Source organism: Colletotrichum abscissum, assembly GCF_030869225.1.
Source record: "Colletotrichum abscissum strain IMI 504890 chromosome Unknown Scaffold_33.1, whole genome shotgun sequence".
Taxonomy (NCBI): Eukaryota; Fungi; Ascomycota; class Sordariomycetes; order Glomerellales; family Glomerellaceae; genus Colletotrichum; species Colletotrichum abscissum.
In genome coordinates this window covers 149,490-177,324 of record NW_026850243.1, presented here as the reverse complement: position 1 = coordinate 177,324, position 27,835 = coordinate 149,490, and the positions used below count along the sequence as shown (strand labels likewise).

General features: G+C 37.2%; 1 protein-coding gene across 1 annotated transcript; it reads right to left on the bottom strand.

Moving 5' to 3' along the window:
* Positions 1-21,791: 21,791 nt before the first annotated feature.
* Positions 21,792-22,808, bottom strand: CABS01_11750 (uncharacterized protein; the record flags this gene model as incomplete). The annotated part of the gene is made up of 3 exons (XM_060545104.1): positions 21,792-22,191; positions 22,293-22,588; positions 22,800-22,808. The coding sequence occupies 3 exons, from the start codon at positions 22,806-22,808 to the stop codon at positions 21,792-21,794; spliced, it is 705 nt and encodes a 234-aa protein (XP_060397221.1).
* Between the last annotated feature and the right edge of the window lie 5,027 nt (positions 22,809-27,835).

Here is a 27,835-nt window from a genome sequence, read left to right as displayed (position 1 = left end):
GGGCTGGATGACGGTGACTCCACTGGCACCTGCTTCCTAATGTGTGTAAGGCAGGTACCTTGCGACCGATTTTAGGTTGAGGAAACCATGGAAGGTAGCTGCGGTTTACTCCTCGGAAGGCACAACTTCCCACACAGGAACGGGTGGCATTGTGTGAACGGTAGTCCCTTCACTGGCGCCTGCCACCTCAGAATACTTTGATTGCAAGAAAGTGGAAGGAATGGAAGGTACCCGATCCGCACACCGGGCTGTCACCTGCCACCTATCTACCTTACCTCGCGATCGATCTTGAGGAAACCACCTTCCTTGAGCTGCAGTTTGACAGGTACTCGGAAGACGCACCTTTCTATGCGCAGGAGGAATGAGTGGCTTCGTGCGTGAGTCCCTTGAATGGAACCTACCACCTCAAAATTGTCCCTTCTTAGGGTGGGGGATTTCAGCTTTCTCTCGGTAAATTTGGTATCGTCGGAGTGATTAGAGCATTTGTAGAGATTTGTTCATACGTGTTTCTTCCCTTCCTACTACGTCTTTCTCTGGCCTCTCGCTGGTTGCTTGTGAGTAATTGCTTGTCTTCTCTTGCGTCCGGCCGGGTGCGGAACTTTGTTGTTGCGGTCTGTGGAAAGGGACTGGTGGCTCTTGAGTGAAGTCACCTTCCTGCACTTTCTGGCCACTCGACTCGACTAGCACCTGCTCTGGGATGCCGTGATCAAGAAGGGAGAAGTTTCCTTGGAACCTAGCGTTGAAATTGTTCATCGCTCTTGGGCTTGGGTGACGGAAAATCAGATGCTTCCTCTGAGTTCTGGGCCAGAGGAAACCTGCGAATGTATGGATACGGACGAATGAATAGAATGCAACTGCGGGAGTGGGGAGTTGGCAAGGCGAGCAGCAGGGCGCTGGGAACTCACATTGGAACCACATCTCTTGGCCGATTCGTTATGAACTAGACCCACCGCGTATCAGGGATGTGACTTGGAGGGCAGGATGATCAGCAAGTATGGATAGGCGAAAATCATCATTCATGATCATACAGTCTTGACGCAAGACATGATCTGGTAGCTATGGTATCCCAGATGGTCTTCTTCGAGATCTTAGGACGATCCAACAACTCGACAGGAGTGCTACCCAAGCATTTCATTGTCTGTCTAGGCTCTAGGTCAACTGTGACAGCGAGGAAAATTGAATCGGAAACATCATGTGCATTACTTCCGTCATTTGGGGTGAATGAAACGAATGGTGGTCGCGGTTGGCCAACAGTGGAGTGGGTCTTCGTCCATCTTTGGCTCTGAACGGCGAGTGCCTTACCCACTAAGGCTCGGCCCGGGGCAAAGAGAGAACTATGTCGGTCCGGATTGTGAAGGGGTGGAGAACTGGTACCAGAGTCGAACAAGCTTCCAGGGAAACGCGGGAAATACACCAAACCAATGACAAAGTGAAAGGAAAAGACACATTGGTACACACACTAGCAGAGCAACCGTGCGTTTGGCATGAAGGGTCAATAAAATGGTGTTCATTGCTGCGAACGGAGTACCTTATGCAGTTGGAAGGAGGAAGTGGGCGAGCCACTCCTCCAGAGGCACCAAGTACGTGTAGCTGACCTGACGTTCCCGGCTCCCTGGTGACCTGATATGTGGGTGGGGCGTGGCCTGATTAGAGATGGTGTACAAATATGGAAGGTAAGGTAGGTGGAAGGGCCGTTTTTGTGGGCCTGACCGCCTTCCAGTTCCACCAGACCTTTTCTGCCAAACTGCTCAGAATCCAACAGAGACAGGAAAGACGCGGTGTGATATCAATAGCCTTAAGAACCCCTTTCACCTCCCAACTATTGGCAGCCAGTCCTTTTTGGCCTGCAGAGCCTATGATGACTTTGCATGTACCATAATTCCTACTAGGGAGCTTGGGAGTCCGCGAGAAGAGCCGTAAGTGGTAAATTTTATTTCCAAAACGAAAAAGCCTTGGATTTAATGAACGCCCAAACTCGGCCCGCCACAGCCGTCCTCAGCCACCACCCGCCACGCTTACATAATGCAAGCGCATTCCTATCGCACCAGTTGCAATTTCAAAGCAACCCCAGTCGCTCAGCTTCAACGACTGGGAAATGCCCAACAGACTGACTGGAGTGTGGAAGTTTACCATCTTACATAGGTCACGAGATTTTGGAACACCAGCAATGAGACAAGAACATGTAAGAGTGCCGGGTGGTGAGTGAGAGTGTGTATGGTAAGGGCAGTTCCAAGACGACTGTGGCTGGAGCAGTGGGGCAATGGGAAAGCTCCAGCACCCCAACGTCCAGATGCGATTCAATGCTCTCACCAACGGCAGAATATGCTGTCTCCCCCCTTGGGGAAGCCAAATTGCGGCATGATTTTCTCCCCCGCTTGTGTCACGTCGTTAGTGCGTCTTCATGGCCAGCTGCAGATTGCTTTGATCATGTCCATGACGTAATTGCGGCTTCTGGTACTTGCACCACCGACAGCACCGCCGAGCCGCACCAACCCACCGCTCCCCGCCTACAACACCGTCCCAGTGTAACTCACCTCTGTCTATTCTTAAATAACTCTCCTAGCTATCTCTTGTCCGTAAGCTGGACGATATTGCACAAGGAAAGTACCATCACCAGGAAGACTCTGATCTTTGCATTTGTCGATTGGGCTATGAAGGGAATGATTGAGTAGGTAGGAGGCTTGAACCAGTCCATCTTCTAGGCAAGTTATCCTGAAAAGCCGGTCCAAGAAGGCCGCTGACGTGCTGGTAAAAGGAACGAAATTGACAGAATCTCCATGATCCTCCCCTCAACACAAGCCGAACCCGCGGTTTGTTGAACCGTTTGTTGCCTCACACCTTATCATTCAGAAGCCAATGTTCGAGCTGCAGTGCACGCAAACACGCGATTCACTAGAGCTTGAAAGCTGAAGTATCTACCCAGCAGAACCTGATCTGTTCCTTTCGCACATGTCATGACAGTCAACACAAATCTATCTGCCAGCGAGGGTGGATACCCAGGCCCATAGTGCCTGTATTTCCCCTCCGCCACGCCGCCATCTTTTCTCACCAGATCGACACCGTCGTCAAGTCCCGGACAGTGCTCCGAGAAGCCCACGCAGTCTCCTGGTCAAAGAACCATCGCCTACTTCGCCAAGCTCCGTTACAGGAACACTGGTACGACCTTAGTGGGCGTGAGATACCTATTGTGTCGTGAGGAGATGGTTTTCGTAGGAGAAGGTCACAGGGGCTCGGCGCTGGAGCGCAAACAAAACCTCTTGAGCTGTTGCCTTGGAGGTTAAAGACAAGAGAACAGGGTTTGTGTTGTCCTTCGTCAAGACACGACCTACGAGTCGCTGTAGTCTGTTGTCTTCGGAGGAGGAGAGCGTTGGATCACTCAGGCAGAAGGCTGAAAAGGATTTGGTAAGGGGGTTAGGCAGGTGGGTGGTTTAGGCCCGTGTAGACGGACCCTTCCACTCACCTACATCCATAGAGTGATCGTGGGTTCTGCTTACCAACTTCCTCCCTCACCTACGAAAAGTCGGCTGATACAGAGCCGTTGACTTTGCCGCGACCGAAAGGCCTGCCCTGCTGAAATATATTCTATTAGAGGTAGAGGGAAAAGCATGCTCGAGAACAAAGAATGTGCTCAAGTACTCGAGTAAGTGACCAAGATGACTACTAGATGCAGAGCGCTGCTACCAATGCCGCTACTTGTTACAAGGTTTTTCTGGCTACTGCGCCAGCCTTATCGAGCTGGCTTCGCTGACATCTGGCACTTCGAACGGTCATTGATGGACTGAGGTTCCCATCGGAAAACACTGTAACCTCGAAAGGTGACTTGAGACCGAGTTTGAGCTTGCTTTCCTTTCTTCTCACGCTGACTTTGCTTGGAGTTTTGAGCTGTCCTTTGGACGAATGTAAGCCTCCAAGAGGCGGGTGATCTTTGCACAAATACAAAGAAGCTATTTTTGCTTCTTCGTCAGCAGCGGGATCGACACCAGAACACTTGAAAGCTAGATGAACGAATTTATAACGTAAAATTGTGGATGAGGAGCAGCAATAGGCCTGGTACTGAAGGTAGAGGAAACTCGACTTCCAGCTTCGAGCTTGGGAAACTTCGCAGGAATGGTTCTACAGAACAGCCCCAACTCTTGCTCAGGTATCTATATAAAGTGTCAAGCAGGCAAAAGATCTTGGCTGTCTGAACTCGCGTTGGCTAGTCATGTAGCCAAAAGCTTCAAGTCATCAAAATTCTCTTTGTCCCTGTTCCCCTCATATTCAATGACATGCGAAATGGCATCCCAGCCCTGGTAAATGACAGACCTTTTGAGACATGAGCAAGTAACTCCATTAGGTTTGTTATCCAACTCATATATCTTGCGGTTGACGCCTTCAAGTGATGAAACTAGCCAGGCTCTTTTGCCTCTCACCAGAACCCACCAGAGTCTGGATACTAAATACGCTAGGGGTTGATTTCATGATATGCAGATTCTGTGGTACCTTTGTGTTTTCCAGACAGGTCCCTGTAGCTCTACGTAACTATACCCATGGTGGCCGCAGCGCTAGGGATGTCAGATTATTTCAGAACTTGCGCATTGCTTGCCATCTTCCGCTTTTGGTTTAAATGTCCTTTTGCAACAATGATATTGAAATTTGAGGAACAACTAACAAGAAGGTGAGCCACCAGCAAACAAAGTAACCCCTGATAAATCCAAGGATCATCGAAGAAACTTGCAGGACGGAAAGGCGACGCTATGAGGGGCAATCAGAAACACAGGGAGCTTTATCTGATCACGTATCTATCTATTAAGCGATTTCGCGAGTGACGACAATTAATGCTCTATATCGAGTCAAGAAATGAGTCATATAGAGCCACAGAACGGACAATGACCTTACTGTGCATGGCGTATTCAGTTACTCATCATAAGAGTAACTTCTACACTGTCATTTTATGGTTATGTCTAGGAAAGGAGCTACTCAATCTTCATCTCGGCAAAGATCATAGCCAAAGAAGAATTCCGCGGTATTCAATCCGCGCTTGCCTTACCTGATCACACGATGCTCCATTCAGGCTGATCAGGTTTCATCTACTAGCCCAGAGCTGTAGTCCAAACCTCCACAATCACACAGCTAGAGGCTGTGCATGATGAAGAGCATGCAAATCGATCTCTAAAAGCGGTGTATATTCAGTGGAACTAACGAGTCGTGCCAGTCTACCTATCTCCATTGTTGTGACATCCACAGAGTTTCGCACGAGATGATAGATGATCAAGTTCTGTCCCAGCTGAAGCGTTTGACCAGTGGTGTATGGAAAAAAACCCAAGTTTGCTGGTACCAGGAGACTCTTATGGAGGATATAACAGACCAACGGTCCAGGGAATGCCGACGCAGCGCAGAGGCTGCTAAGACCGTCACAATCATGGTCTCTGGAAGCCCTCAGGGCACCGATGAATTCAACGACTACGATCATGCCACTGCCACATTGAATAAGAATCTCGAGGATCTGTGGCGGCTCATCTTTCAGCCACGCAGGCATTCAACCTCGCGACTTATCTTCCCAGCGATTCAATCTCAATCCGCACCCAGACTCTCAGAAACACTCGCATCTCACGAGGCCGCTTCTTGTTCCAGTCGCCGCCAATGAGTCTGAAGAAGTAAAAGACGGCCGGGGTGCTCTTGTAAGATCTGTTTTGAATACATCTGGACTGGGAATACGGTGCAATCCGTGTCCTAGAGCTGCGGCAAACTGGACTCCTCTGTACGACAAGCTCAACAAGACTGGGTATAGTGACAAAATCAGCGCCCCCTGGGAATAAATAATACATTCAAAGCAACACCCGGTTCTAGTCCTCTAGGTGTGTCGCACAACACCCTTTTTTCCCACAACGTTAGCATCTGTGCATTGATGGTGGCTGGACTTTGCTGGCTTATCGGGACAATGACGACACTCAGAGACGTGCTGATGAATACGTACGTTCCCGAGACACTTTACCCTTGGGCCGTCATCACCTTAGAAGATCTTTAATTCTGCTATCTCGTGATGTTCCGTTCCGTCTCGAGATATCAAGGTTGAACCGTAACTTCCAGCGGAGGTTAGGAAAAGTTCTCAACTTCTGAATTCCCGACAAGCGTCACAATGTGACGGAACGAAGCTCATCCACCACAACTTGAATCTAACTAAAGCCAACGCCAATGAGAAGTTACTGTCAGTTTACTGCTCGGACTGACGTTGACTGTTAGTGGCCCGACATCTCTCGGCTTGTACCAGCATTTTCATTTATATTCAATCCCCAGTCTCAAAAGAGGAGAATCATACACGAGCTCAAGTTCCTATAGTCAGTAGTCTGACACGTCGTGTAGCTTTCGTAGCGTATGTGCATGTTCGAGGTATTTTTCTGCGGTAATGATCATATTGATTATTTGCAAACCTTCAACAGTGCCGATCTCGTTTTCTGCAGCTTGAATATCAGGATGAACATACTGACTATCCCCCGATTATCTCAGCTACGTTTGTTGCCAATATAACCACCTTGTATTGGATGTCCCAGATACACAAATGTCAACGGGGTTCCCCCCGCCAGGCAATTGTCAATGGGCATGCTAGCAGTGAGAGAATAGCTGAGCACTGTCACGGCCGGCCACATCGACAGCAGGCTATTGTTAAGAGGAAAAGAATATTTTGATGTTGTGGAATGAAATAGCAGTAACATGTATTGCAGATGGATGACCAGGACAAGTAAGAGAGCCCCGATAACCTAAGACGACCCAGAGACAAGGCTGGGAAGGCCACCTTCAACGTTCGTGGTTCGTATTGCATTGTTGCTGTATATGTGGTCTGTGGTGGATATCATGATGTGGAAGCATCGCTCTGTGTTCTTGGAAACGGGTTGCGGACTCTCAGAGCCCTTCCGGATGCTGGTTAGGTGGGGAGAATAAGAGGGGCCTAAGCAACAAAGGTGCAGCTCTAATATCTAGCGCAGGGAGTACACATCTAGAAAGGGGCAGGTTTCTGTAATTTATCTCTTTGACCATGACAGCATTTGGCCTCTATAAACTTCTTCTTTGTGCCGTACTCCAATTGACACGGACTGGGGGGGAAGAGAAGAACTTGTCTTCTGTAGAGTTCTGATGTCTGGATAGAGACTTGGGTCTCAGAAAGATTTAGAAAGCATAAACCGTCCGTCGCGGCCTTGGACGATCTGGATACTGAATGGATAAATATCTTGGGGCTCAGTAGTAATGTCGCTCGCATAGGATCAAGATCTCTGGTACAATGGTGGTAGATGAAGTCCACCTGCCTCTGCAATTTGATTTATTGCAGCATCATTCTAAAGGATGATCAACGCCTATTACAAGATTTGCGCCCGACTGTAGAGGTCACAAGATCAAACTCAGTATCGAGTATTCCAGAAAAAGAAAAAACAACGTGCGTCCGAGGATCTGATGGGACGATCAGGTGGACTATGGTATGACAGTATTTATGGATTGCGAAACTCAAGTCATCTACCAAGAGAAAGTGTTAGCAGCAGCTTGAACAATACGCGTTATGGAATATCGTGTCAAGGCATTTGTTCTCCGAGAGTATTCTTTATGCGGCGTGTTCAAGATATCTGCTGCTCGAGGTGTGTATCGGTTCGGAACACAGGATGGTTTGTTTTGTGCGCATCTTAAAAGAAAATGCGACTCTCACAAATAGCCAGCAAGTCAGCGCGGATAGGCGATTGGCGGATGTAGGTCTCCGTGAAGAAGTCGAGGTCAACGACTGGGTCGGGCCCGTTTTCTTTCAGGGATGAGTGAAGCCTGATGTCTGCGCCGGGGCACTCTGCGCCTAGATAATGACAGAGCCTCCCTTCCCACCTCATCGAACAAGTTCACACATGGTGGTAACTGCGATAAAAGATAGCAGCATATGACCGAGGGCAGCTGTCAGCAAAAATCAATAGAACGTGCCTTTGCCTCGGGAGGAGAACGCCGAGTCGAGTCCAGTGCCTCATGAACCTAAGGCCAGAGTTGCAGGTCGTGGGACTCATCACAACATTGTGAGGGAAAGTCTCAGTCGTAATATTTATACCCACTCTTGAAATTACCCCATTTGACCTTCCTGAGCACCTTTCTAGGAAAAGCTAGCCGATTTTATAAATCTTCAGGCCGAGATAACTTCCACGGTATCAGAACTCAAGACCATTACTTAGACTCTCATTAAAACAGGTGTCTCGCTATTCTAAGTAATCAGACAACAAGAGAGTGCTTCGGTCATAGTTTTCCAAGATTAAGAGGGCTTTCACGTCTAACCTAGCTAAGCAACCTCGCAGGTCTAGGCTTAACCACGCTCCGGCCCCGATGGCCCCTTTCCTTACTACTACTACTACCTCCGCCGGTAGTATAGATTAAAGACAACTACGCGCGCTCAAGCAACTTTTGTACTATGCGAGGTTATTAAGATACCTTAAGCCGTCGATTTGCGGATTAAGGCCCGCTTTTAATAATACCTTACCGGGGGCGTATAAGGGGATATATTAATTAGAGATATTAAAATAGTCGCGCGACTTTACACTACTACCGCAATATAAGATACTATTACTTAATATATAGTAGTAATAGATCTTATAATAGTTATATATATAGTAATAATTACCTAAGAGTAGCCGAGAGTTTTAGGAGTTATAGGTAGGGTATTAGGGGACCGTGCTAATAGGTATTCCGGGGCTTGGGGTATACGGATATTAATATATTTAGACAAATATATTAATATACTATTACTTATATATATTATAATATTACTATAGATGCGCGGATGTTACGGCTACTTATACTTCTAAGTAAAATCCCTAAAGTTAGGCCCCTAACTCTAATACTACTATCCCTATTAAATTTAGAGAAATAAGTAGTTTAGCGGGCGAGGTAATATAAATATATAATCTATATACAGATCTATTAATATAAAAAATAAAGCCGGTTATAATAGTTAACTTGTTTTGTTATTTAGAAATCGTAGTATTGAGACGCTACTACTATTATTATTACTACTATTATTACTATTACTACTATTACTACTTATAAAGTTCTTTAGTATTAGGCGGGTGAGCTATTTAGCCTCTTGCGATTATAAGTATTAGAAGTAAATAGTCTTACCTATTTAATACTCGGATATATAAAGTGGGCGAAGGTATAATACCGATGCTTACGATATAAATATATTAGTATATAGGTAGTCGGGCTAATAATATAGGGTCGGGCTAATAGTAGGGATATACTTATATAGTATTAAGTTAAGCATATTATAGCTACTTAACCTACTACTTAACCTAGACACTATAGTTACGGATCTTAACGAAGTATAGCTTTTTAAGCTAGATAATATTAACGCTAATAATAGTAAGTTAATCCTTAAAATAGCGCACCTTATATAAGTCGAGTATATAGTCCTTCTTATTTAAGATCTCTATAGGCATAACGATAATAAAAATACGGTATAAATTATATATCTTATAAATAAAGATATAATTAATACGGCCTATTATAAACTAGTTACTATCTATATACTTAACGTAGTCGTTACGAGCGAAGATATACTAACGGAAATTACTAAAATAGAAGAATGTTAGTAATTAATTCTTATAGACGTAAAGCTATTGCGAATACTACTTATATAGTTAATAAGTAATAGGGTAGCGATGCTATAGTAATACTAAATATCCTACGATTTTATAAAAAACCCGGGGGTATATTAAAAGTACTTTAAAAACCTTAATATTATAATAAAAGTAACCTAAAATTAGGGCCTATATTATAGTAATAATTTTTTTAAATTTTATACCTCGTATATCTTAATAGTATATAAATACGCAGTATTTAAAGCTTTTTTTTTTAATCGAGGGCGACGCTACGAAATAATATTTAATATCTAATTAATAAAATTATTTAAATTTATTAATTAAGAGATAAAAAGGTTATTTTAGGCCCCTTAGTAAATATTAGTAACCCCTTTCTAGGCCCTAAATATTAATAGCCTTATTTCGCGAGCCTTGCCGGGGCCCTTAAAATGCCTCGAATTACTAAATATAAGACTTAACTAAGTAAATATAATAAATATAGTAAATAAGTAAATATAATAAATACTAATACTTACCTATTTATAAAGCCGAAGCGGTTTAACTACTAAATAGCTTTATATTTAAAGTTCTAAATCTCGTTATAAGTATAGTATTATATATATACTAAGTATAGGGCTTATTTAAAGGTCTATAATATATTCGTATCCTTAATAAGTAAAAGCTTACTTTTATTAATTAGGTACTATACTTTATTAACTTAGCTAATAATAATAGGATTACGGTACTCTCCGTTTCTTCTAATAATACCTACTAGCTCTTCTTTTTTAGTATCCTCTTATAGTTATATATCCTTCTTATTAATACGAGGTAATACCCTATTAAATAATATCGGAGCCTTATTATAGAGCTAGTATATCTAGTAAGTAAGCTTATTATTATTATAATAAAAAGTATTACGAAGGAGAAAGCGCTATATTATTTATATATTAACCTTTAATAATAGGATTTTTTTAATATTAGTATAGTTCGTTTAGGTTACTATTATTTTAAACTATTTATACGGCTATTAACGCTAAATATATTATAAAATAAGGGACGTTAAAGCGGTAAGATATTATACCCCTTACTTACTTATACTTATTCTTACTTAATAATATATTTATATTTACTAATATACTAAACTCCTTAGTAATAGCTTCGTAATAAATACTTATATAAATATTCAGGTATACTATATTTAATATATACCCTTTAGCTCTTTTATTAAGTAATATAGGTCCTTACTTAGGCTTATCTTTTATCGTAGGGACTAGTAGCTAAGTTAACTATCGTCTTACGTACTAAGAAATATTACGTAAAATAGGCTTAGTAAATAGCTATATATATTCTAACCCTAATCTAACTTATAGTTAATAAAAAGGCTATTACGGCGGTATTATTAAGCCCTAGTAATTATTACTAATAATACTCTACGCTCGGGGGTTATTAATAATAGCCTAGCTAGTAATTTAGTAGAGCTATTAATATATCTTACGAGCTTTAATAATAATACTTATTATATTCTCATAATTAGCTTTATTAATATTAATACTAACTAGGATACTATTTAACTTAGCTAACCTCGTATAGGCCTTTATAATAAAGTTAATAATATCGTTATTAATAATATTACTAAGCTAGCTTTATATAATATTTATAAATTTAGAGTAGATATAATAGGGGATTAAGAAGCTTCGAAGTAAACCTAGAGTAATAACTAATTAATAAGTATTTATTACTAAAGAGTAATTATAAAAATAATAAAGCGGTAATTATAAGCGCTCCTAGTTTAGTAAAAAGGGCTAAATACGTAGTATATAAGTATACTCCTTATATCCCTACGTAGTAAGGATATTATTAAATAGTATATTATATATTAGCTCGGCGAGGCCTTAATATTTAGAGTAAGCGGGATCCGGAAGATATAAAAAGATTAAGTTTAATATAGGGGTAATAAACGCTAGCGTAGGTATTTTTTTTATAATACCCTACGCTTTTTTATACTATTTATAAGAGGCCGCCGTTATAAAATTATTTATATTCTTATATATAATTATATACTAATAATAATAGCGCCCGTAAGTAACTATATTAAAGTTTAGAACTAATTTTAAGTTATTACTATTCTTTTATAAATTACTAACGAAATAAAAATAATAAAACTTGTTCGCTCGAGTATTTCTAAATTTACTATTCTTATTTTGTTATAGTATATCCCTAATATAATAAAGAATCGGTATAACTATAATATAATACTTACTATTAATATACGACTTAATATTATAATCGAGCTTAGTTAGGAATTAAAATGCTTTAATAGTATTATTAAAGTTCGAATTATATAAACTAAGTATAAGAGGGAAGATATTAGCCTAACGGAGTTAATCTTTTACTTAGAGCTTAGTAATTATTATATATATACTTATAAAAGTATAATATAAGTTACGATATATATTAAAGCTATTAATAAAATACATAATCGGATAGCTATAGACCTTTATATTAAACTTATCCTAATTCTCAAATATCTCTTAAATATACGTTTTAAGCTTTAACTTTACGTAAATTAGGTACGTATATACTAAAGGAATTAGATCTTTAGATATATAGCGCTATACTTATTAAATAACGAGCTTATAGTCGTTTAGTACTAAGTACTTAATAAACTTTTTAAACTTTTATTTCTATCTAGTATTAGTATCGAGGCTTAGATTAGTTATAGTCTCGCTAAAAAAGTAGTTATATATTATATTATTATTAATTACGTTAGCTATGCTCTCCTCGGGGATAAAAATAACCTCGTTTATAATAATTATCTTATTATTGTTTTAAGTATAACCTTTTTTATTATTATAAAAGGGATGCTTCGGGATTATCTCTGGGTATTAATTATTAATATAGGAAAAGATCTCTTAGATCTAAATTACGATATTACCCTTTTTAGTAATATAGAAGTCTTTTTAATAATTATAGCTAATAATATAAATGCGACCGTAGTATAATTTCTTTTTATTTAGTTAGTTAGCTTCTTAGTAAATATAAAAGGGGTCGAGGTACTAGTATATAATAAAGTCTAATAATAAAATTATATTAGTCTTTTTATTCTCGTTATTAATAATGTGTATAAACTTACTAAATATAATACGCGCTAATAATACCTAGTTATATAATTTAAAAAGCTTAATAAGTATATTAATAAAATATACTAACCCTCGATATATACTATTAGCTACGTTAGATAATAAGAAGTTAGTAAATATTACCTAAGGGTTAATAATAAATAAGTCCGATATAATACCCCTTTTTATAATCTCTTATTTATTTAACTTGCGGGATACTCGCGCCGTAGAGAGCTTTTTAGGTATTAGTAGTACCTCCGCTTTTTATATAAGTATTAAGGGGAACTTTTAAGAAATACGGTTCTTTAAGGATACTAGCTATATAGGGAGCTTTTTAATAGCCTACTTAGTAGCTCTCTTAATACTAAAAAAAATAAAAAGAAGTTAGTAAAGGGCGGTATATTCTATATAATTATTATTAAAAATATAAAAAAAAAGGCTAAGCCCGAGCTCGAAGTCTAATAGCTAGATTAATTTATTTTAGTAATAAGGGATTAATTTTAAAATGTCGTTATTAAGCTCTTAAAACCCTTATATTACTATACGCTCCTTTAGAGGCGGGCTAGTATAGATAGTAATATAGTCCTCTATAAGAGGGAAAGTATTATCCTCGTTATTGGTCTTATTAAAGGGCTAGGTATTTAGGCTATTAATATTATCTTTTTTAAGGATACGATTATTATATACCTTAGTAATATTAGCTTCTTTTTTATCGAATCTAGTTAATAAATCGCCGTTAGCCCTAGCTTTATTAACTTTATTAAGGTCGATATTATTAAAATTAATTGCGCCGCTTAGATTATAATTAGTTATATCTTAATTATCCTTATTAAAATACGAGCTTATTTATAATATATATAAAATCGGTATTAAATACGTTTACCTTATCCTTTATATTATTTACTATATTATTATTATCTATCTTAGCGTCTGCTTAGTAACTAATATCGGCTTTTATTTTTATATTAATATTACTATTATTATTTTATAATTAAGAAACTAGTTAGTTAATATTTAACTAAGATACCTTACTAGCGCTAAGCTAAAGGGCTTTTTAATAATAACCTAGGGCGATATTATCTATAAGTATATTAGCGAGAAGCTTTTTGTATCTACTTATTATTACGGTAAGTAGAGGCGTCTCGTGTGTTATTGTTTTTTAATAATGGATTTAATACGGTTAGATTTATAAGATATTTATAATAAGTACTAGAAGGGTAGAGGTTAAGAGGTTAGCTAGTTAACTAGTAGAAAGAGGTTATGAAAGTGGGGTTACGTAATGCCTACCGAGCTAACTAGGCCCTTACCGAGCCGGCATGCCTCTATTACTACTAGCCTAGCGTATATTTATATCTCTATTATTAATTTACCTACTTACTACTACCTAGGCCCTTTATTAATTTTTTTTTTTTAACCGCTTATATCTCGTGTTTATACGTGCTCGCTAAGTAGGAGTAAAAAAAATTAACTTATTTACCCGCGCTTTTAAACCTTCCTTTTTTTCTTTTTTCTATATTTATTACTATAAGTTAGTTTATTAGATTAATATAAATAGCCTACTTACTTTTTATTACTTAACCCGCTTATTACGCTTTACGCATCCTTACTTACTTATAATATACTACTTATTACTTACTATATTATTATAATCGATTACTATACCTCTCTATAGTCAAGCTAGAAGAGGTAGTAAAAGTAGTAAGCGTAAGAAGTATACGCATTGCTTTACTAAAGCTTAGTCTTAAGCTAAGTATAACGAGTCCCTCTTTATTAAGTAGTAATAGCTATATAATAAGGAGCCTAAGTATAAGGAGTCTAAGTATAAGGAGCCTAAGCCTAAGCCCGAGGCTATATAAATTAACCCTGCTCTACTACCTCCCCTAGAAACCCCTTTTACTTATTAAATAAATATTATATTATAGTTACTCTTCCTATTTATCTTAATATTATCTAACTAACTTATTTTATTAAAATGCTCTAATTACTAAGGTTATTAATTATAATTAGTATATTATTACTTTAGTTATTAATAACCCGGCTTTTTTTTCGAAGCTTATTACGTTAATAATATTACTTTTAAAAATACTCCGGACTAGCGCTTTATTATTAATAATAATAGTACCCTTACCCTTTTTAATAATAATACCCTCCCTAAAAAGATTAAGAAGGGTAATAAAAAGGCTACTATTAAGAAGGTTAATAACTTTGTAGTTATTATTAATATAGTATACGCTTTTATTAATATCCCTAAAGAGACTCGTACTATATTACGTAATAAGTTAGATTTAGAATATTATTAAAACTAGCTCCTTTTCTATAGTAATAAGTTTATTATAAATACTATTTATAAGGTATTTAAAAATTATATTTTATTATTTAAGGAGGTTATTAAGCTTTATAAGCTATGCGCTACCTAGTACTAGGACTTTTAGTATAAGTTCCTTTTTACTTACTTTTTTAATTAGTATAATTACTTTTTTAGTAATTATATTAAGGTTTTTAAGTTATACCCTAAGCTTAATAATCTAGATAACGATACTAGCGCTTATTAAACTATACGTAACTTACTACTTAGCTAGCTAAGTAAGACTATTTTTATTACTATTTAGCGTTTTACTAAGTCCTTTATTAATTACGAAGTTACTTTTTTTAATTAGTAGTTCTTACTTTACTATTTTATTTATATCGTTTTTACTACTTTAGCTTTTATAATATTTAAGTATATTAACTATAAAAAAGAGCTTAATAAGGATCTCCTTAAAAGCGAGAAGCGTATTATAAATAAGAACTTTTATATTAAGATCTATAATACTTATAAGGGCCTTATTATTATAAAGTACTTTATAAATATTAATAAGGAGCTCTTTACTTAAAAAGAAAGAGACCTTATTATTAATAGTTATATTTCGGGTATTAAGTATTATACTCGCTACTATATATAGGACGATAAGGCTCCCCTACTACCCTTTATTAACTATATTATTTAAACTTTTATTCTTAGTTTCTATTTGCTTAGGCTTACCCCTAGTTCTTTTACTTTAAATATTAGTACTAGAGATAGTCGTCTCTCTATATCTAACTCTATTAGTAATATTATGCAAACTAAGCTATATAATCCTTTTATTAATACCGCTAGTATTAGTAGCTCTCGTCGTAACTTTAAAATAAATAGTATTTATAATACTTATAAGTCGGCTAATAAGTTTAATACTACTATTATAACTAGTATTTTACTTAGCTCTCTTTTTACATAGCGTAGTACTCGCTATAGTTAATTTATTTATATATACTTATTTAAGTACTTAGCTATCTCTATTTTTTTTAATATCGATATAGTATTAATATTATTTAAGTTCGACTCTTTTACTTTAGTATAAAAAGATTAGTACGGCTTATTACTAATATAACGGATATATAAGAAAATATAGAGACTATAGGGAGGGAGGGAGGGATAATATATTAAAATATAAACTTAGGCTTAGGCTTAAGGGTTACGAGGTAGACTATTATAGAGGAGGATAAGTAGTATATTATTTACTAAGTAATATATAGTCCCTTACCTAGAAGCAGGTCGGCGCTACTTATGGCCCGTCTCCTAGAGACGTATTAGGCATAAGTAACCGATTTAACCTTAATTATATATATATATATATTAATTATAAAAACTAACTATACGATATTTATCTTAGTAACGTGTGAATTTACTAATATACTAACGACCTATATAATAGCTCTTTTTATCTAGCTACTTAATAATCCTCGCTATTTATTTTCTTTTTATAGCTTACGTAGCCGTAGATAAGCTTTATATAATGCTTATAATATTTAAATCCGCTAGGCCTTTTACTTAGAGTAGCCTTTTAACTTTAGTACTTTAAACGGGCGGCCGGGTAGGTATTAGGTGCTATAGTAGGTCTCTACTTTACGTATTTACTAATCTCGCGATATTTATAGGTATATATATATTATATATTACGTCGAATATATTATATTATATATTATATCTTTTTTTTTTCTTTACTAAGTATAATACCCTTTTATTAAACTAAATTATAGTATATTAGTTATATTAATTCTTTTTACTTAAACTACCCGCTTACTTATTATAGCCTCTAATAGTAGCGATAGCCCGAGCCCTTTTGTTACTATTATTAATATTATAATCGAGCACTACGCCCTTTAGGGTATTAGAGTTAGAGGATCTAGCCCACGGGTTAATAGGGCTTAAATAATTACTTTATAATAGTTAGAAGCTAAGGAAGCTAGCCGAGGCCCTATGCCGGAGTCTAGTCCGAGCCCGGAGCTACTATAGCCCCCTAGTTAAGCAGAGTCTAAGAAGGACGATACTACTATTATAGTTATAGTAAATATACGTCTTCCTCTAGTTCTTTTTTACTAATAAAAAATGACTAACTAATAATCTTTTTTTTTTTTTTTAGCCCGAGCCTAGTAACGAGGAGTATATCGACTTAGTAAGTGCGTAGCTAGAGTAGTAATAGTAATAATAGTAATAATAGCAATATTACTAATAGCAAAAGAAGACTACTAAAAGCCCTAAAGGGCATTAGTAATACTACGATAGCTATATACTAATAGTACTAGTACTATAATAATTCCGAGGAAAATAATATAGGTTATAATAATATAAAAAAGGCGTTTATAACATTCAAATTAATATAATACCTATTATTAATTATATATTTTCGCTTAATATTACCGTTACTTAGATTTATATAAGAAGAACATAACCTACTTATAACTCCTAAAACTCCTAATAACTATCCTATGACGATTATTTAAGTAGTAACTATCGTATATATAGCTACTACTATCAATAGTACTTTGAGCATTATAAGGGAAGCGACCTGCCCCCTCCTCCTAGTAAGGTAGCTCACGGTAGAGATCGCTCTTACGAGTCTAGAAAAATTATAAAGAACTGGATATTTAATTTAAAGTAGACACACAACCGTAACACTAAGGATATAATATTTTCTACCGCGTCTTAAAGTATTTTATAAGGAGGTCGTAGTAGTTATTAGAATATTAAAGGCAGAAAAAGGGGCTTCCGAAGGCGATCGGGCCTGTATAAACGGCTCTTCCACATAGTTACATTCAATAGAGAAATCGTAGACTCTGCTCACCATCATCCTCTTCCCGTATACGAACGCAGTTCAGTATAAGATTATTCGACTTCTCACAGGCCGAAAGGCTTTGCCCTGCTTACGTGTATACCAACAGTAACAGAGCAATATGTCGTGGTGGATCACGCACCACAGTGATAGTCACCAGAACCCTGCATTTGAACCAGTCTCTAACCAGCCTTCGCCCTTCAATCCAATGCTTTAAGACATTGAAGACATTACCTCCTCTGCGAGGTCAAGTAGAGCTGGTCTCATATTCCGGAGGCGCGTTCACTTCATCTTATTTCGAACTGTCCCAACTCATGATTTTTAAGTACCTTAGCCGGAGAGCGGCAAAGTGAGAGAATCATCTAGACAAAAGATTCAACAATTTTTGCGATGTTGTTGCATTTTGATGGCGATTTCTGTCGAATCATGTGACGCAAGAGCAAGTGTAGAATCCGAGATGCTCATTTGTCTCCGCTTCACTGATGGCAGTTCAAGTTCTGTCCCTATTAGTATCTTTTGTTAAGTTCTCACAGTTCAGAAAGGAATTGGCACATCTGAGGCCATTCATCTCTTTGCATCGTCTCACTTCAAGCCGTGACCATTTGCTGAACCAACTTAGATCTATCTTCCAATGCAATAAATATGTTACTTTGTAGATGAGCAAGTAAACATAATAAACACTTCAAACTCGCGGTCGACCGTCATCTAAACCCGCCATGACAGCCGTGACTTTTGTAGATGATCACTTGCATTTAAGATGAATGGGTTCTCGACAACTACAGCACGCCAGATATTTCCTACAACTAAAGGATGCCTCAGACCCCCGTCAACGATGAGTATACTTAAGGGTACGCCTGACCGAGGCGACGGCAACTTACATCTTGACACTCGGGTCCACGGCTACATTTAGGTATCCTACTGCAAATCTGTCGTTTTCTAATGAGAGATCAGCAAACGAGGTGGTTTAGAGGCACAGAACCCAACGAATCTCGAGCTTGTTTGGAATAGTCCGGCCTTGAGCCAGCATCTATGCTGCGAAAGTATTTGTGACTTGAAACACCAAAAAGGCTGATGAGAAGTGCTGGACTCAGCATTGAGAAATACGCTTCCCGTTGCTTTCTTCTACTGAAATCACACCTCCAGACAGGAGAGTCGCCTTTGGAATTACACTGGGTTGGTCACAATTGACTGATCTCCAATGAAATTGGGTGGTGAGTGGCTTAAAATACAGTAGCCAACTGCTAGTAATTGTCATTCCTTTGGTGTCCAGTCTTCACTTGGCCCGTCATCAATGAAACCAAGGGGTTTCGCACGCCTAATAGGAGCACGGTTAGACCGTAATCGACGTAGAATCGCCCCCGAGGAAATGAGAGCTTGAATCGTTGGTCGCAGAGAGACGAAGCACAATGATGAAGATGGCGAAGGCCGATATCAAGGTAGCGCAAGCCCTTACCCTTAGGGTTGGTGGCCCGGGTTGATGGATGTGTGCGACAACCATTAGGAAGGCTTTAAAGTAAAGCTGAGAACTTAGATGATCATTTACATGTTTTCTCTGACTTCTGTCTTGCCCGCACCAGAGACCTCGACATTGTCTATTTGCGAACCTTAAATGGGAAGCGTCAAGGCACTTGTGAATGTTGAATCATGACGCAGACCGTGACAAGCTTTCTTCAAGGCTTCCTGAATGACTGTTCTTTAAATTCTAATGAAGCTCATTAAACGGCTGCGTGCCTTGTCGCAAAGATGATTCCTGTTCCACGGGGCCATTCAGGGTTTGTGCCTGGAACGACAATCTCAAACGCCTCAGGGCCAACGGCTGGTAGAGTCTGCGTTTGGCTGTGTGAGCCTGGATGAAGTCCATTATGTTAGAAAGCTCGTCGAAATTTCCAGTGCAATTCCTGGGCTACGGAGCTCTGACCCTTGGACTTGATGTTCGTTGTGTAGAATTAGGATGGATGTGGCCTGTTCGAGACACGTAGGCGATCCAGAACACCAGTATGTGGCTGGTCAAGTCTCCGTGGAGAGAAGCAGAGGAGTGTTGATCAGCCAGAAGTACCAGCTTGGGAATCGGGAGAACATACCCTCAGGCTGTTTACTTGTGGACGGTGTCACCAAATCGATCCCTCGTTTTGAACACAACCCGATGGAACTTGATCTAGTACATGGAGCAATGTGTCCCCCAAACGTTTCACATGGGCCTCTGAGGGAGTCGACTATGTCCGATAACATCCATGTTTGCTTCTGTCTTTGTGGTTTTAGCCATTTACTTGAGCGGTACATAAAGTCGGGCAACCGCTGTACGTTAGTGGAAGCTTGCTCTGATTTATTTACTCCTTCACAAAGACCTGGAAAGAAGGCGCCAAGTCACTGAATTCCAAAGCTCTCCTTTTGTTGTAGTCGATATCTGCGGCGGTATTCAAGTCGTCGGATCCAAGCAGGGCGATGCAAAGTTCAAGATACACGCAATAGGAGCTGTAGAGGAAGTCTGATGCAATGGCACTGGGCTTGACTGTCCTGCATCACGACTGTGTGTGGATTGCTGCGTTGCGATTATTCATCAGGCTAAGAAGCGCCTCAGGACTGTGTGTCGGCCAAATGGCTGCTTTGACAAGAGATAAGTAGCTATCGGGGCCTATCTCGGAGAAAGATTTGCTTGACCATGTGTATAACAACATTTCGAAAAGGAACGATGATTGTAGCCATTGTGAATAGCACGTAGCAACTATTGGCTGTGAGATATTATAAGAAACACACTCTCGGTCCTCTTCTACCCAAATCGTCCTGGTGGAATCACCGGCGAGCGATCCCAGGGACGGGAGGTTGACTGGTCAATGGAACTGTGTGCTCGCTCGTCCACATTCTAGGCCGTAATACCCCGTATCAGACGGCTTCGAAAGGCATCCGGTGTGGCACGGCAAGTCGTGTATGGGCTGGTCTTGCTGGCATCTGCGACCAGACTTAGACGAAAACAAGAGGTGGGGGTGTCTACCCAAGTCGAGACGTCAGTTGATTCGAAAAGCACGCAGCGTCGACCTCAGGTGGCAGAGAAGGAGGACTGACGACTTAAACCCCGTAGCGCAGTTGCCACGCTTTAAGCCTCCATGTCAAAGTCAAACTTTGCGTCAGGTTCAACGTTTGTATTGTCTGTTCTTCAGGGCAAGGAATTCAAGTGTCGAGGGTGGAATGCTGTCAATAGGTGTATGACACAGGGAAGAAGGTCACAGAGGCCAACTGCTGTTAGGGTCTAGAAGATGAATTACTGTAATCTGCCCCCTCCCTCGAAGTGTACTCTCAGCGCCCTATATGTACCCGAGCTGCTCCTTTGTTGCTTGGTCCTCCTCCTGTTGTCCCTTATGCTATCCCCTATCCGGGCAGAGCCTGAAAAATGCGTTGACAGTCGTCCTGATCCATCAAAGATTCCAGCTTGAAAGCCTTTCACGAGGATGGGGACGATGGGGGGATGGGAACGATCAAGTCGGGGTTGAACTCCTTGGCGATGGGCATGATGATCTTTTGGAAGGCGGCAGTGTACTCGCCATCCCCCATTCCCTGATCATGCCATACGATTTCGAATTCTTTCCCAATCCAGGCCCTGTACCGCAGTGCTCGAGGCCTCCTTCCGGTATTTCTGCATTCTCTGGTGGTCCGGGGTGGAATTGTCCGTTTTGGTAGACGTGAAGGGAGATGTATAGAGCATTTAGGTTATACGAGGACGAGGAGAATGAGGAGGATAGAGAGGATGAGGGGGACAGGGAGGACGGAGAGGATGGAAGGGATGGGGAGGATGGCGATTCAATAAGATGTTGAAGTGCATCCTCCAGGATCTCAAAAGCTGGATGGCGCTCAGTGTACGTCGCGTCCAGGTGGCCTGACGATAAAAATGAAGAGCAATGTCGCAGGATTTTGCGATACTCTCTGAAGTGTGAAATGTTGAGGAAGAAACAAGGAAGGAGAAGCTCCCAAACCATTTAAGGTGGAGGTGGATTGCTGAGCCCAGAGACTATGGTGCTATTGCCCACGAGACTGGCCGATGGGTTTGCGAGCTGCAGAGGAGAAGAAAACCGTGAAGTCAAGAAGTCGGGAAACTGGGGAGTTGAAGACGGGATGCTGAGGCTGATGAGGAGCGGCGGCGACGGTGATAGACCGGCATTCCATGTGGAGACCGCGAGAGCTGAGTAGATTGCAGAGGTCTCCTGTGGCGGAGGCTCGATTGGGTCGTTGCTATCGTCACCGGCCTGGAGATTGAAGGCGGGGTTGAATGCTAGGTCATCTGCCCGGATTGCCCACACGATGTTGTTCGCCGCGCAGAGGGTGTTGTTGTTTGGGGCGGACATGACTATGCTCGGAAAGCCCGGGCGGGTGGGACCCCTTGAGGGTTCTACCGGGGGATCTGAGGGTTATGCTGCCGAAGGCTTGAGATTTGGAAGATTGGTCAATGGCCACATTGGAACGGTGGGTTTTGGACGTACGGAACAATCTCGGCGCTTAACGGCACCATTGTCTTGACGGTCATCGTCTCAGGGATCTGACGGTGTCCCATGAGACCCATCTCCAGCAACAGTTTGTTCACCTGGTTGACCAGAGCATCGGATTGTCCTCCCTGGAATGCTCTCAAGTGAGGGCGTGAGTGCCGGCCAAATGTTTGCAAACGATGGGAGTGTGTTATGCGAGATGTCTTATCTCTCCGCCACGAGTCACTCTTGCCGAGGTCCTGGCGCATCTTCAGCTCAATAGCATCAACGACGCCGGTATCCCATGTCGCCGTCTTGTTCTCGTCCCATTGTCAGTATGAGACGGGGCACCAAGTAATGAGCGGTCCGTGGCGGGTATCTGTCATCCACTATGTTGCGTGGTGGCTTACGAGACTGTCAAAGTGGAGGATTACAACGACTCAGACCGAGTCGTGGACGAGGATGCTGCAATCAGTTTAGAGACGGGGTATCAGCTCGTTATTTGAGTGGAGGTAGTGAACTCACGGTCGGCATTGGAGGAGAGGAAGCGTCGACGGTGCTGGGAATACGGAATGATGGCAGAAATGCGAACGCAACAGCAGAAGTCGCGTTGCTTCTTGACCGTTGGGACGTAATAGGCCATACGGTTGCCACCGATTTACTAGATTGCATCAGAAAGTTATCAATGGTGGAACACACGATGTTGTGATGAGAGGCTGGCAACATACCGTCGAGCTATTGTTGCGGCATATGGTGGCTGAGGATCGATGATGAAACCATGCTACGAAATTAGACAGTGATGTGGCGAGAAGAAGGTAGTGTCAATAGGTATGTGACGCAGAGAAGAAGCTCATAGGGGCTAACTGCTATTAGGGTCTAAAAGATGAATTACTAAAATCTACCCTTCCCTCGAAGTATATTACTAACGCTTTATATATACCTAAGCTACTTTTTTATTACTTAGTCCCCTTTTTTATACTCCCTAAGCTATTTTTTAACTAACAAGGCCTAATTAATAAGGCTTAATAAAATACTCCCTTTTCTAAGCTTCGTTTTAAAACTTATTTATAATTTATATATACTATATTAATTTTTTATTTAAAAAATCTTTAGATATATAGTACGAGGGTAAGTATAAATAGTACTTATTAGCTTAAGTATAAACTCCTTATTTTAAATAATAATTTTATAATTTTATACCTAAGTTACTTTTATTTATAGGCCGTCCTTATAATTATTAATATTTAAGTAGTCGTCGTTTTACTTTTATTTACTAATATTAACCCCTTTTTAAATTATTATAATTCTAAATTCCTTTTTTTTTTATTTATAATTATTTTTTTTATATATAGTTTTTTATTTTTATTAATATTTACGCTACTCTTTTATTACGTAGATATTATAGTTAATAAATATTTCTTAGATCCCTATTTTTATATACTCTCTATATTTAAATAAGTCTTTTTTAAAGTTATTTTATAATTATTACTAACTCGTTTTAATATAACTATAGCTTCTAATTATAATATTATTATTATTAATAATAAAACGGTTATTAATATTATAAGTATACTTAGTAATAATAGTAATAATAATTTACTTAAAAAGCTTAATATCTCCTTTACTCGCCCTAATTTCGTACGTATATTACTATTTATATACTATTTATACTAACTATTATAAACTCTTATTAAAAAAAAAAAAAGCGAACGTTAAAAAAATTAGGGTTAGCTAAGTACGTCCGCTCCCTTACCCTGCTTATGTTATATATAAAGTACTTAATTTAAAAACTAAGTATTATAATTAGCTAAGTTAGTAATTTATAACCCTTAGTTCGCTCTTTTATTTAATACTTTTTTAGGATTTAGTATACGTTATATTAAGTATATTACGTAGAACTATTTTTATAAAAATACGGTAAGCGCTTAATACTATTACTATTTTATTATTTTTTTTAAGTATTATATTAATAATATTTTAAGTCCTTAAGTTTATAAAATTTATAATACGAACTCTTTAAAATACTATACTTATTTTTAATAATAACGTTTATAATTTAAAAGTTTATTATTTTATTATTATTTTATTATTATTATTACTTAGGTTATTAATATTATTTTATAACTTTAATAAACTTACTAAATCGTTATTAATAATATATAAAGGGTACTTAAGTACGCTAATAAAAAGGCCTATTTAACTTTTATTATTAATAATAACGATAATAAAGTAACTATAAGCTCTTTTTATATTATATTTTTATTTTATAACGACGCTATAATCGTATTACTTCGTACTATTTTTAACAAAGTATACCGCTTTAATAATATTTTAATTAGTATATAGTCGCCCCGCTTATGCTCTATATTTATAATTGATTATTTATAAATTTATTAATAATAAAGAGATTATTTTTTTTATAACGACCCCTAGGATAATAACTAAGGTAGCCCTTTTATATATAAAGGCGGTTTTTTTATAAATAAGGGCGGTCTTTTTATATATTATAAAAATTAAAAAAACGGTTAGTAATTAGCGCGTTTATACTACTTAGTTATAGTTATATAGCCCCCTTTTTTTATTATTAATAACTAGTTTACTACGTTATTAAGCTTTTTAAAAGCTAGGGCGCGCTACTTAATTAAAACTCGTTTTTTATATATACTAATTAATACTACGTTTTTAATATACTTAGCTAGCTCTTACGTATTTTTATTATTATTATATCCCTTTTACTAAATTAAGTATTATTACTTCTTTTTTAGCTTTTTATATTATATAATATTTTCTATTTTATAAAATAGCTCCCCGTTTATATTTACAATAAATAAGGGCTTTTAAGGGGCTTTTTTATAGTATTAATATAGCTCGAGTAAGGATATATAGAATATATTATATATTTTATATTACGTTAATACGTTTAGTTAATAAGTAACCCCCGCCGTTCTAATTATTAATTTAATTTTAAATAGGCCTAAATACTTATTAACTAACTTTTAACTAGGATACTACTTCTTAATATTCTTTTTTAATAATAGTACTTAGTTACTTATTTTATATAATATATTTATTTTAGTTTTATTAACTTATTACTTATATAGTGGTTTTTTTTCCGGCTTTATAAATATAAAAAATCGACCTTAACGGGATTACGCCTTTAAGGGAAATTATATAATATAATATACTTTTTAATTATATAATACGTATAATATATCCTAAGTATGCGCTTAACGTAATATAATAATTTCGATACGAAAACTGCTATTTAGTTCGGGATAAGTAAGCTACTCTTTTTAATAATAACGCTAGCTAAAAAGGTTAATAATAAAAGTTAGCTATAATAATTAGCTATATTAATTAGCTATTATAGTTAGCTATAATAGTTAGAAGCGGCCTTCTTTAACTATAAAGGTTCTAAACTTTAATAATAATATAGAGGTTTTTAGAAAAAGGGCTAAATAGGCTAATATTTATTACTTTTTAAAACTCGTAAAGATTCTTTCTATCCTTATCGCTTCTAATATTGCCTAAAGCTACTCTCTATTTAAACTAAATAAATTTATTAAATAAATCTACTAAATAAACTTATTAATATAAAAACTACTACTTTAATAAGAACTTACTCTAAAAATACCTATTAATAAGTCTACCCCTCTCGGGCTAGGCGCCCTTTTTAGCTAGCTCGACGCTATAATTATTATAATTAATATAAGTACGCTTAAGAAATAGTAAAGTACTTTTTAGTAGTACGGAATTTAGCTAAGTAATATTATAAGTGCTATAAATAGCTAGGCCGGTATAAATATTAAAATCTAGTATATTAATACTAGCTTAGCTATAATAACTATAATAAACGGGCTAGAGGTATATAGGGTTAGAGTAATAAGCTAGTACTTTAAATAGCTCTTATAGGACCCCCTGGGTAACAATAATACTTATATAAAAAAATAAATTATACTAGACCTAGCTACTTACGCGGGCTAGTACTAAGAGGTCCTATATACGTTAGAGTAGGTAAAGCTTACCCTATAGGTAGCTAGAACTTAAGAGGACTGCGGCGGAAGGTTAGGAGTTAATAAAAGGAAAATAATAGTCGAGTTAGTTAACTACTATTTTAATTAGTAATTAGGTATAGAGCGCAATATACCCAGTTTTCCCTAATACGTAATACATAGTACGGCCCCGGCAGATTGCTCCGTTAGGGGGAACTTATTACTTATATATTTTACGTACTTTTTATATAAAAGGTTATAAAGCTTTTTAATTAGCTCGTAATTAAGCTATACGCTCCTTAATTAAAATATTTTATTTACTATTTTAAGTACTTATTAAAATCGATATAAAGTACGTAAATAAAAACCTAAGTAGGGCCTTAGTAAGCGCTTTATAAATTACTAAGTACTAAGCGTTATTATATATAAACTTAGCTAAGTAAAAACATTATACTTAATTCGATTAGTTTTAAGTATAAAAATAGTAAAAGTACTATTTTAAGTATTAATTTTACTATTTTATTTAACTATCCGTTTATAAATAAAACGTAGTACTAAAATACCTCTTTATTATTAAAAAATAGTAGAAATAAGTTTAAAACTTATTTATAAATAACGACCCCTTATTAAAAACGATCCCTTTAAGTATTTTAAACTTAGTAAAGATTTTTATAAATAAAAGGTTTATAAATCCTTAAGTTATAAGGGTCGTCCTCGTAATAATATAAATATTATACTTTATAAATTAGTTTATTATAATAAGCATTATATTATAAGGGCGCCTCCCGATTAGTATAGTTAATATAAATAAGCTTATAATAAAGTTTAGTAATATTTTTTATTATAGTCTAATTAGGGTAGGTAGGGGGCATAATAAACTATATAGCTTATAATAACAAGGTTTCGTTTATTAATATATTATATAAATATTAATGTAACTTTTTATATCCTTATTTACTTTATTTTAATAATAATAGCGTTTTAATAGTATTATTATTTATTTAATATTATAATATCTTATTATAAGTATATTATAATATATTTTAATAACCTCCCTCCTTAGCCCCTTATATAGTAATATATAAGCGTAGCTACCGTAATATAATAGCCTTTTAAAATCGTATACTTAGCTCTATTATTAATTTTTCTTAGCTAAATAAGGCCGTTAGTTTTTCTTAATTTACTACTTATTTTTTATAAAAGCGTTCTTTTATTAAGCGGCCCGTAATTAACTTATTATTAATAACCCCTCTTTACTAAATACTATTTTAAATACTCTTATTATATTAGAGTTTTATAAAATAAGTAGTTTACGATTTATAATTTTAATAATAAACTTAAGTAGCTTTTTTAATATTATATTATAATTTTAATACCCTAAGCTTATAGCCCCGTTATACTTTTTAAAATACTTTTTAAAGTTTTTTTAAGCTAGAGCTCTTAACTTCTTTTACTTACTTCTCTATATTATTACTAATTATATTTTTAAAATACTTATTATTTTTTTTATTTAAGAGCTACTCTTATAGCTCGTTTTTATATACTTTATTATTACGATTCTAAGGGGCT